The sequence below is a fragment of the Ranitomeya imitator genome, chromosome 6 (genome assembly GCF_032444005.1).
Source record: "Ranitomeya imitator isolate aRanImi1 chromosome 6, aRanImi1.pri, whole genome shotgun sequence".
NCBI lineage: Eukaryota > Metazoa > Chordata > Amphibia > Anura > Dendrobatidae > Ranitomeya > Ranitomeya imitator.
The window spans coordinates 91,364,041-91,376,531 of NC_091287.1; the positions used below are offsets into that span (position 1 = coordinate 91,364,041).

General features: G+C 35.7%; 2 protein-coding genes and 1 long non-coding RNA gene across 9 annotated transcripts in view; 1 reads left to right on the forward strand and 2 right to left on the reverse strand.

Moving 5' to 3' along the window:
• Positions 1-4,634: 4,634 nt before the first annotated feature.
• On the reverse strand, positions 4,635-7,343 carry HOXA2 (homeobox A2). Its single transcript, XM_069729898.1, has 2 exons — positions 6,556-7,343; positions 4,635-6,050 (listed from the first exon to the last, which is right to left on the reverse strand). Exons 1-2 carry the CDS (start codon positions 6,929-6,931, stop codon positions 5,311-5,313), a joined length of 1,116 nt encoding a protein of 371 aa, XP_069585999.1. The 5' UTR covers positions 6,932-7,343; the 3' UTR covers positions 4,635-5,310.
• Positions 7,344-7,669: 326 nt separating this feature from the next.
• Positions 7,670-10,871, forward strand: LOC138642020 (uncharacterized). The gene is made up of 2 exons (XR_011313977.1): positions 7,670-8,758; positions 10,196-10,871. It is a non-coding gene; the product is annotated as an uncharacterized lncRNA (long non-coding RNA).
• The window catches only part of HOXA3 (homeobox A3), a 46,854-nt gene continuing 45,061 nt past the window's right edge, over positions 10,699-12,491 (reverse strand). For all 7 annotated transcript variants that reach the window (XM_069729903.1, XM_069729904.1, XM_069729900.1 and 4 more), the window contains one exon: positions 10,699-12,103. In XM_069729903.1, coding sequence (XP_069586004.1) covers positions 11,328-12,103 — 776 coding nt within the window. In that variant the 3' untranslated portion in view covers positions 10,699-11,327. The remainder of the gene's footprint in view (positions 12,104-12,491) is intronic.

Here is a 12,491-nt window from a genome sequence, read left to right on the forward strand (position 1 = left end):
TTTTCTATCTTATAGACCCCTCAAAGTGACTTTAAATGTGAAATGGTCCCTAAAAAAATGGTGTTGTAAAAATGAGAAATCGCTGGTCAATTTTTAACCCTTATAACTCCCTAACAAAAAAAAATTTGGTTCCAAAATTGTGCTGATGTAAAGTAGACATGTGGGAAATGTTACTTATTAAATATTTTGTGTTAGATATCTCTGTGATTTAAGGGCATGAAAATTCAAAGTTGGAAAATTGCTAAATTTTTAAAATTTTTGCCAATTTTCCATTTTTCTCACAAATAAATACAAGTCATATCAAAGAAATGTTACCACTATCATGAAGTACAATGTGTCACGAGAAAACATTGTCAGAATCACCGAGATCCGTTGAAGCATTCCAGAGCTATAACCTCATAAAGGGACAGTGGTCAGAATTGTAAAAATTGGCCGGGTCATTAACGTGCAAACCACCTTTGGGGGTAAAGGGGTTAAGGCCGGGGTCACACTTGCATGTGTGATGCGAGAAAATTGCACGAATCTCTCGCATCAATACCCGGCACTGCCGCTGGCACTCAGGACTGGAGCCTGCAGCTGCATGAATTTCTCTGCAGCCACACGCTTTGGTCTCGCGTGCCAGCAGCAGTGTCGGGTATTGATGCGAGAGTCTCATGCGAGTTTCTCGCATTGCACTCGCAAGTGTGACCCCGGCCTTATTCATAAATTCAATTGATGGGTTGGAAGAGATAGGAGAGGTGCAACCAGCAGCACTAGATGCAGTGTGATTGATCAATCAAAATGTATATCTGCTACATTTAATTTACAAGGACACAATTTTTTCTTCTTAATGCACTAAAATGCAGAAGCAAGATAATACAATAGTTGTTATGAGAAGTAAAATCAGTGTCAGAGGGTGTGCTAGATTTTCACAAGCATGCAAACTGAGTTTTTGCACTTCTTGTACAATCATTTTTGTGACGGTGGGAATATATATTTTTTTTTATTGCAAAGGTAAAATACCCAAAAGCCAAACATTTAGTTGCTACTGTCTACCTCAAAAGGGTATGTCGCAAACAACTCTTTTTTGCACATCTGTTTCACTAGTCTAATTAATTCACCATGAATCAAATTTTTGGTAAGTATTCACTCAACCTAGCAAAATCAGATTTAAAAAATAAATTGATAATCTCTAATAGATTTGCATTGATGAATTTGATCCTTGATCCAGGTCAAAAATGTTCCTATCTCTGTTTTTTTTGCGGCCAGTCGATCGACAAAAAAATGACAGCCCCATAGACATTATGTCACAAACATGCAAATGAATGGGACCTAATATTTCCTCTTGTTGCTGAAACCACTTTTTACTTATTCTCAAAAACTGCAAGGACATTTTTTCCAATTACGCTGTGTTTGAAACCCAAACTTGCATTTAGGCTATATTTACACACGGCAGGTTTGTTTCAGTCATATATTTGTTGAATTTACATTCTTTTAAGGTAATGTGCACATGATACGGATTTTGCTGCGGATCTGCAGCGGATCCGCAGCTGCGGGTCCGCAGCAGTTTCCCATGAGTTTACAGTACAATGTAAACCTATGGGAAACTGAAAACGCTGTGCCCATGCTGTGGAAAAAAACACGCGGAAACGCAGCGGTTTACGTTCCGCAGCATGTCAATTCTTTGTGAGGAATCCGCAGCGGTTTTACAGCTGCTCCATAATAGAAAACCGCAGGTGTAAAACCGCAGCGGAATCCGCACAAAAACCGCAGTAAATCCGCTATAAATCTGCAGGAAAAACGCAGTGTTTTTGCCCTGCAGATTTATCAAATCCGCTGCGGAAAAATCCGCAGAGGTCCATTCTACGTGTGCACATACCCTCAAAATTCTTTGTTTCTGTGGGATGTCCATGGATCTCTACAAAGTTTAATAAGATGAAGGAGAAAGCCTATAAAAATAATCTGGTACAACTTAGTTACATGCCCTAAGTTACATACACCTAGAAGGTGTTAATAGTATTCACAACTATATATATGAGCCTCAGTCAGGAATTTTATTAAACACCCAGACTGAAAATTGCATTTACATGCACAGCACATGTGGATGCTCAGATTTAATTTTTTTGTCTTGCTTTGGAAGATTACTGTCCCAAACCTCTACAATTTTTTTGCACTCACAGAAAGGCTTGTAGTTGGAAGTGTTGGCCATGCTGTGTACTGACCACCATTTCCTCACAACAATAGGCCAGCAGCCTGTAGAGGAGGGAAATGTGTGATGTCATAAGTAAGGCGTGGATTCCCTGGGCTAGCTGCTCTACTGTAGCCAGAGCCTTGTGTGTCTTTTGCAGAGCTGTGCCTTTATGTTATATGCTTTTGTGTATATATATATATATATATATATATATATATATATATATATACTCATAGAGCAGTTGTGTGACTATAAAAAAGTGCATGTGTTTATTGTAGCTAGATTTTGTTTATACATTTATGTGCATGTTTTAGTTTTACTTTTCAATTATAAATGTGTCATGTGTTTGTTATATAAATACAGGTTTTTTTTAAACAAACCCATTTCTATCAGTTGCATCTAATTTGACTATCTACAGTTAGATCGTGCAAAGTGCTCAAGTAAGAAACATGTTTGTTAAAATTCTGTTTTTTTTTAGAGGAGGTAAAGTGCAAAAGTCTTACATCTATTACAAGAAAATATCTATTTGTTTTCAGAATTGCATTAATCTATTGCACTAATTATTTTTTTTTAAATCCAGTATTATTATTTATTTTATTTTAGTCATCCCTCTGAAATAGCTTGTACATGCTAGTGATAGACCAAGCAGTGTCAACTGTAATGTGATATCTCCTGCCTCCCCTGGATATATTGTTTGGACTAAAAGCCTTGATAAGTACTTTAAAAAAAAAAAAAAAGTTGAAGCCCGAGAAGGCAATAAGCCTTTATAGTTCATATTAGCTAATAATATTCTTTTAAAATTCTATCTCGTTCACACTTTAAATCTTTAATATATATCATGTTGTTAAACACAATTTTCCTAATTCGACTAAGTAAATAATTTAAAAAAATATATATAGTTATACTTAAAATAAAAAGTTAAAGGCATTTTTCTGAAGTTGTTTTATTTAAATTAACCTCATGGGATATGAGGATTGCAAAATTTCCATTTTTCTAAAAGATTTGTGTGTCACACCCTTAGAAAAATTTGATTTTTTTTTATTTTAGAAATGCCGATAGAGATTCATTGTAAACAGCATCTCATAAGTAACTGTTAGCACAATACACCTATAAATTGATCCCCAGTAGTTATACTACAACTATATATATATATATATATATATATATATATATATATATATATATATATATAGCTGTAGTATAATACAAGATATAATATATATATATATATATATATATATATATATATATATAGTATATCTTGTGTGTTACTATACCCAGCGTTTAGTCTCCGTTGCTGGCCTCTCGTTTGCATAGTCGGACACCTCTTTTGTCTTTACTGTCAGCCACAAAGCCCTGGAATCTGTGCTGAGAATCCTGCACTTCAATGCGAATTATAATGAATATAGCACATAACTATGAAAGGAATGTCTCTTTTCACATCGATCTATCGCACTGGAATTCTTTTGTGCAAAAAAAAAAAAATTGTATAAATGTTAAAATATATAATGTTCAAATGTATAAATAATGCAAAATAAGAACTCCTAGTATAATAATCGGCATTTATCCACTAGGTATTGAAAAAAAAAAAAAGATTGGAGGGAAAAAGTAAATAAAAATAAAGATTGTTATCTAATAATCGCAAAAAGTAATTGTGCAATTGTCAGCAAAAGAATTAAAAAGAAATAGTTGGATTCTAAAAGCATGAATCTCCTTATGTGAAGAGGACGATCTCCCAGGCACTAAATAGCACTGGATAGGGCAGAAGCATTGCTGCAGCCGCAGCACTAAAACCAAGCTGTTGTTTTAATAGGGCAATAAAAATGAATTATGGTTAAACGCCTTGTAGCTCTGAGCTTCTGGATGGAATCCCCAGTCTGGAGCAATACGTAAGAGGGGTTTTATATTTGTGTGAGCTGCAATTGATCTCCTTGATGACATTCTCATTCATAGAAAGCATTTGATTTATGAGCTTAGGAATAATTGCATCAAGCCACATCTAGATATTATTGCATTATTGCTTAAAGAAGCCTTTTAACATCACATCCAGTTGTGTACACAGATTCTGTATAATACTGTATTTACAAACTAAGTGTGCCTATATATGTGTGTGTGTGTATATATATATATATATATATATATATATATATATATATATATATATATATATATATACATATATATATATATATATATATACATATATATATATATATATATACATATATATATATATATATATATATATATATATATATATATATATATATATATATATATATATATATATATACGATATCGTGCAACTCTGGTGGGGGAGGGGAGATTTGTCTATGCATTCATATACTAACCTGTAAGAGTGCAGATTAATTCGATCCCATCCCCTATATATTGACACATGTACATTATTTTATTTTCCAGGTCTGTTCCCGATCTTCACAGATTATCAACAAGATTGAATTTATTTATTTTTTTTATTTTTTTTTTTTTTTTCTTGTCATCAGCCAAATGCAAATCATAAAGGTATATATTTACCATTTTCATCTTTGGGTATTATTGTATTTAATGAAAAAAAAAAATAACCGATTTGTTACAACATCCATAGAAAAACAAAATGATCTAAGTTTTTTGCCTTTTTAATAAAAAATAAATTCAAACAAAAATATATTTATATATCTCATATATCTCTAATAAATATCTTTTTATATACAAACATTCCCAAGGGATTATGTGAATTGTTCATTTCGTGTGCTTGTTTATTTTCCTCTGAATTGCCTTCTATGGACGTAAAAAAAAAATGAAAATCCAGCAACCATAAGGGTGGTAGTAAAAAAAATAAAAAAAAAAAAAAGAAATCTGTAGGATATAGTTATTTATTCTACAAAAAAAAATATTTGTAAGACAGGGATGTGATACAAAAAAAAGGAAAAATAGAAATAAAAAAAGAAAGTGAGAATATATTTATATATCATCGCTTTCTTCCAGAGGCCTCACTTATTGCTTTCAATGGGTTACCAGAAGAAAAAAATATGTGTCACAATGAAATACTGAAATGGCTGTAAGATGGAAACAAATAATAATAATAAAAATTGTTTTGGAGGGGGGACAGAAAATTAACCATTTCGTGTCTGGTGGGGGATTCAGTAGTTGAGATGCTGCAAGTCAATTGTGGTAAATGTGTCTGTGAAAAAATCAAAACTGTCTGCGGAGATATCTACGGGGCTGTCCAAAGATCCTGGTAAACTAGGGGACACTGTATCTGAGAGCTGGAGGCAGGAATCTGAGGAGAAGACATTGAAGTCTGATAGGGAAGCCACATCTAGGGCCTCATCAGGGCTATCACTGGGAAGTCCAGCAGCTGCAGAGTCCTGGCCCATTGTGGATGATAAGCAGTTCTGAATAGTGGGGGACTGGTGCTGCTGGAAATGTCTAAGATTTTTCTCACTGCTGGATAATGGGGAAACTGGGAAGCTCTGAGGATCCCCATTGTGTGCATTCTGAGCTTGCTGCTGCTGGAAAGTGTATCCATCCCTCTCCAGTAAAGCCCCAGAGACATTGTTGAGAGCCTGCTCAAACAGAGCCTTCTCCTTATCTCCACCATCAGCCTTCTCAGAGTCCTCCAAGCTTTTACACTTCCCTTCCCCATGCTGGTTCTCCTTACACTGGGTCTGTCTCTTGTGCTTCATTCTTCGATTCTGGAACCAAACTTTCACTTGCCTCTCGGTTAAATCCAACAAAGCAGCGATCTCTACCCTCCTGGGTCTGCACAGATACTTGTTGAAGTGGAATTCTTTCTCCAGCTCCAGCAATTGTGTATTGGTGTATGCGGTCCTCAGTCTCCTAGAACCTCCACTGCTATTATCCTGAATTTCAATGATTTCTGGGAAAGGCACAAAACACAACTCCAGTCAGTCCTCGTGAAAAGGCATAAAACACAACTCCAGTCAGCAATGCATAAATCACAATGATATCATTAAAATGGCCGACCTGTGTACAGCAAACTTCATCCCCTCGTTGTTTTATTTTGCAAACATGATATATATCATTAAACAATATCCCTTTTCCATATATTTCTCTTTCTTTTTTTTTTTGCATTCTATAAATTACCATCAGTTATGCGGATGTCAATTTTATAGGTTAAAAAAAAAAAGTTATGAAAGACTTTAAAAGTGTCCAAATAATAAATGAAAAGGATACTTAAAAATATTAAACATTACAGTATAAACTTTCAAGTAAAAAGTATAGTCTGAACAAAGCCAAGTCCACTGAATCACAAACTTGGCGCTCATTAAAGTTCTTGAAGTTTATAACTTATTGGGAGGAAATAAAGTAAAAGGAGATACTGTAAGAATAAAGAATAATTCTTTGTCGTGGTGACCACTGACCTTTGTGGCTGAGGCATGCTGCAGCGGCGGGGGCGCTGGCGGCCGGAGGTGCGGGGGGCTTCTTGGATGCCTTCTTCTCCTTCATCCAGGGATACTCCGGGGGCAGGGAGCCGGCTGCTGGCACAGGACTGCTGCCGGCGCTGCTGCCACCATTGGGGCTGTGTTTGGGCCGGCTGTGGCGAGGGTGGCTGCCTGGATTCAGGCTGGGGATGGTCTGTTCGAAAGGAGGAGGAATAAGTGTCGAGTGTGAAAGCGCAGAGCTCTTGATTGATGAACTTTGAAATGTCTCAGCGACAGGGGGAAAGGATGTCAGGCACTCAGCGAGCGACGGCTGACTATTGATAAAGCCAATCTCTCGCTCAAATTCGTAATTCATGGCCCTCTGCTCCTGCGAAAAGTTCGCACAAACCAACGACGGCGAAAAAAAATCATAAAAATCCTGGATGGGTTTTTTTTTTTTCTAATTCACTGATTACAGCCGTATGGGGACTGTGCTACTATTAAACTATTGAATTCATGGAGACAAGGTTGAAATTGGACCGAATTGGTTGTCACATGATTGCTCCTGCCCAATGACAATTTGGGGTTTAATCAAAAGAAGCCACTGTCTGTGTGATTGATCCAAAAAAAGTCAAGAAGGAACGCCTCATTGTATGGCAGCTAGGCTTTTATTTACACATGATCCTCTGCAGCCAGGGGTAGACCCTCTGCCCCATCCCTAAATATAGCACATATGTAATATGTATGGAGGGGCTGCTGCTGCTGCTCCACTCTGCTCTGCAGCACTTTGTCTGCTCTGCACTCACACAGCACATTGTCTCAGCCTGCAGGGAGGAGGTCTGCTCCACACAGATCATGTAGGAACCCAAATCTGACGCCTTAAGTCATTAACTAAGTAACCCATTAATCTTCAAAGTTTTGACACCAAAGACCCCTCCATCCCTAATACATTACAGCTCACAGCCAGGCACCATTTACATTTGGGGTTGCACTGTACTTATCATATGTTGCTTTTGAGTGTGTGTGTGTGTGTGTGTGTGTATATATATATATATATATATATATATATATATAGTGCAGTGCTCTGTGGTCAACTGTGCAGTCTATTGGTTTTTTTTTTATCACTTCCACATATGGAGAGCATGAGGACAACTCTTGATCTGTGTGAACATTTTACAGCTCTGCAAAATGGCTGCACATGACAATAGATTTCCTTTCTCTATTGAGGTAATGTGTGTTTATGAATAGACAGAACAAGGTGAGTGATTTTTTTCTACTGCACTAGATTGTGGTAAGGATAACAATCAGTGGAGGCTTGGGGTATACTACTACTGTCCTATCCATCTTATTATACTATATTCAATATAATGTTAATCTTTTATTATATTTTACAACAATTTTTTTATCTGAGTGTCTATATCTAACTCTATCCCTCTCTCTTTCTCTCTATACACATACACATACATATAGATATGCACATACATATATAAACATATATGTGTGTATATATATACATACATGTATAAACACATATATATAAACACATATACAATGTTATTTCATATATATATATATATATATATATATATATGTGTGTGTGTGTGTGTGTGTGTTTCCACATAGTTTCTTCTTACATAATTTAACATCTGTTTACAGCAAATATAATAGATATATATGATGTGCCTTTACATACTTACATGGTTATGTTGCAAAAAGGTCTCCTAATAAACAAGCAATTAATCATATCCTAGCCACGATTTAAAAGAATAGGTGACATTGTTGATAAGGCAGCAAATATATTGAACGTTCAGATTAAAAGTCAATTTTAGATGATCCCTGTAAACACACTATTTGGATATTTATTATTATTATTATAAATATAATAAATAAATATTGTAAATCTCACACAACATGGTATTAAGCCGCAGTTTGCAGGAGACTGCAGGAACACAAGGCAGTAGTTAGATGGAAGGTTTTTAATTTTCTTGCTTTTATTCCAAACAAAGCTGGAAGGAAGTCTGTGTGTGATCAATCTTTCTTGCCAAATGGTTTGACAGCTTCTGGCCCTAAAGATCACATTTAAAGCTTCTTGTTTCTTCCAAGATCAAATGTTACTGGGAAAGAGGTTTCAGGGAGAAATGCAGCTAAAGAAGAGCTAGTAACTTCTTTTTGCTTGATTTCTTGGGATACATTCACATAGCAGGTATGACACCTTTCCTTTGTGTTATGTCCAGGGCAGCGTCTCCATATAAAGCTGGAAATTATATAATTCTCTGGGTGGATGGATGTGTGCAGATGGAATTGAGCTTTGTTAGAGTAATGTGTGTGGGTGTGTGGATTCCTAAAATCCAAGCTCCCTTCCCCTACAGCAGGAAACAAAGAATTTCACTGTGTTCACATTTTATAATTTCATTGTTAATTATATTATCAAATAAAATTCATCCAGCAAATGCACAAAAGGTGATTTCTATTATATCCATAAAGCAGGATCAAGGCGCTTCATGCTTAGATTGTCCAGCAATGTACAATGTACCTACAACATATGGTAACCAGGAGCAGCATTAAAATAATACATCATGTCCTTCAATCCAGCACCCATGCCCTTGAGGATAATTATGAACACAAATAAGGTCTTATTCTCTGTACACTCTTCTAAACCCTTAGTAAGAAATACCAGGAACGAAAAATATACATTTATGCTTGTGTGTGTGAAATCAATAAATGTCCATTTATTGCAAAGTATATGAATATATATATATATGCAGATATGCATATATACTCCCATTATATATATATGTGTGTGTGTGTGTGTGTGTGTGTGTGTGTGTGTGTGTGTGTGTGTGTGTGTGTGTGTGTGTGCACAGATGCATATATATTGAAATATATATATACATATTTAGCAGTACTTCAGGGCTATGGCACAGGTAATATGATACTGGACTCGATGCTATGTAGTCTTCTTCCACTTATCCTGTTTTATTCCAGGGTCTGGCTTTCCCTATTATTTTTCTTACACATTTTTTTTATAAGGATAGTATGAAGGAATTATAAATATCCGAAAAAGCAATGTATTGTATTAAACAATGTGTAAATGCTGGAGCAGTAGGATGTGCTGGGGAGATAATATATATATATATATATATATATATATATATATATATATATATATATATATATATATATATATATATATATATGGGATAGATAGATAGATAGGTAGATGGAAGGATAGATAGATAGATAGATAGATAGATAGATAGATAGATAGATAGATAATAGATAGATAGATAGGTAGATAGATAGATAGAAGATAATAGATAGATATCCCCTCTACATCCTACTGCTTTCAGGGTATTATGTGTATGTATATATATATATATATATATATATATATATATATATATATATACATATATTGTATAGTATATTTATCTGAATATTACTCATAGATATATAAGATACTCGACCACATATGCTTATATACATTTTTTTTTGTATTATTATTATTGTTGTTTCTCTTTCTCACCCTTCCTGTGTCTAATGCTCTCACACATGTGCCCACATCCTTTGATTTGTTTGATTTGGTATTCTGCCTTTTGTGTGTATCCCGTCTTTTATTTTTTTTTATGTAACAACAAAGCCACCCACAGAAATGCTCATTACTACGGAAAAGTGTAGGAGTAAAATGTGCATTTTCGTACAATGAGCTCCACTAGAAGAGGCAGAGAGAAGCAATCACTCCGTGTGACCAGATGCTTGAGAGCTGATGCTGCAGATTGGAGCACAACATGGCGTAAGAAGCCCATCAGCACAAAGCTATTACCTACCGGACCTCCATTATCAGCCATCTTATCAATCAACCTCACCGTCTCCCTCTCTGGGTCTGTTACACAAAAGAAGCTCCTGTGTTTCCTTTCCTACATTTATTTCCAAGCTGCTCCATTTAAATGACAATTTAGACCTAATACAGATTGGTAATAATATAAATTGTAAAAGTATTATTTCAAGTGTGAGTATATATATATATATATATATATATATATATATATATATATGTATATATATATATATATATATATATACTTTACTGTACTATTAACCCCTTATGCTATATAATGTCATATATAAACAAGTCTACAAATGTTGATATTTTATCTACCATTTTATTGCATCTTTAAAGAGGAGAATTATTCTTTGTTACCAATGTTCCTTGTGCCATTATCCCATCCAACAAAAGGCCAACGACCAGACATGAATGTATTTACTATGTATCGTTTATAAATATGAGAGATGGTATAAATAAAATGTAAACAGTTCGATATATTTGTTTGCAGAAAAAAAAAAAAATTAACCGGGAATGATGCCCCAGCATACACACATAATGACTTACAATTGTAATGACCCTGTACAATCGCTTTTTTTAAGATATTTGTCTAGCAATTTAAAGGAAGTGCAATAATGATTTAATTCATTTCCCTGTGGGATAAGAAATGTAGGAACAAATTCACATTCCAGAAGATATTTTCATATAAAATTTGTTCTTATTACCCTGTTTGATAAAAGTGTAGAATAAAATACAAAGACATCTGCTCCAGATAAGTGTTCATGATAGATGACTGGAACTATACAAATAAAATAAAAAAATCTTCAAATAATATTACAGACGAAAAAAAAATAATGTAAGAATTATAAAATAAAGGAATTACTTGGATTATCGGTTGATAAAAAATCAGAAATGTCATCGATCTCCCTAACACACATATTGGTGTCCATTACAAATGTGTCAACTTAGGTGCTTCCTGAATTCTTCCCTGAGAGCTATGATGAGAAGATAATTCTGTATATGTAGGGTGGGAGTCACAAGGTCCATGGTGGTGATTACTGTTCATGGGTCCTGGTCCATTGTAGTCCATGCTGGAGGAGGAATGAGTCAGATGGGATAGACCAAACATGGAGGCTCCTGAATTAGTCATGGATTCCACATAATTGCTCCCCACATAGACGGGGCTTCCCTGTACATGAGGATTTCCATAGCCTCCACTGCCTTGGAGTGGATGAGTGTCATATTCTGGGGTGACAGCAGCAGTTCCCGTGTATCTCTTCTGATGAGGGGGGCAGCTGTTATGATGAGGGCTGGGGTATGGAGCAGGCACACCATAGGAGTTTGGATGGGGTTTATTAAACGCTGGGGGTGATTGAGGTTCATAAGGGACACTGTTTACTAATGAATGCATAGAGTTCAGATACCCCCCAACAGCTGGTGGGGGGACAGGGCTCCTGCAGGGTGAGGGGCCACCAGATGACGTCATCATGGATTTCCCTTTCTGATCCTTTTTGTATTTCATTCGTCGATTCTGGAACCAGATCTTTATCTGCCTCTCTGTGAGGTTGAGCAAGTTTGCCATCTCCACCCTTCTAGGCCTGCACAGGTATCTGTTAAAATGGAACTCCTTTTCCAGTTCTACCAGCTGGGCGCTGGTGTAAGCCGTGCGGGCCCTTTTGGAAGAAGATTGCCCAGGGGGACTTTTGTCACCAGCACAACTCTCACCTGCAGGGACCATCAAATAAAGCATGAGAACACAAACTGACAACTTGTTCAATGATCACCCACAGAGAAGCTACATAAGGCTACTAATTATCTTAAATAATAAATATTAAGTATTAGTTTAGGGTAAAAATAACTTTATTCTAGTTGCATTTTAGGCCACATTCACACTATCAGTGTCTGGTCAGTATTTTATACCAGTATTTTTTAAGCCAAAAGGAGTGGAACAATCAGAGGAAAAGTATAATAGAAACACGTCACCACTTATGTATTTATCACCCACTCCTGATTTTTCCATGCAAACACTGATGTAAAATACTGACCGAGTGAACATGAAGGGAAAGATAACTTAATACTCAGGGGTCATGACGGCTCCTAACTGGGTTTATCA

What these genes read in the sequence shown, in the direction of transcription:
- HOXA2 (XM_069729898.1), bottom strand. Translation starts at nt 6,931, where the DNA reads ATGAATTACGAATTTGAGCGAGAGATTGGCTTTATCAATAGTCAGCCG. An exon ending in AGCATGCCTCAGCCACAAAG is followed by an intron (nt 6,051 to 6,555) that starts GTCAGTGGTCAC and finishes TGCCTTTCCCAG; the next exon opens with AAATCATTGAAATTCAGGAT.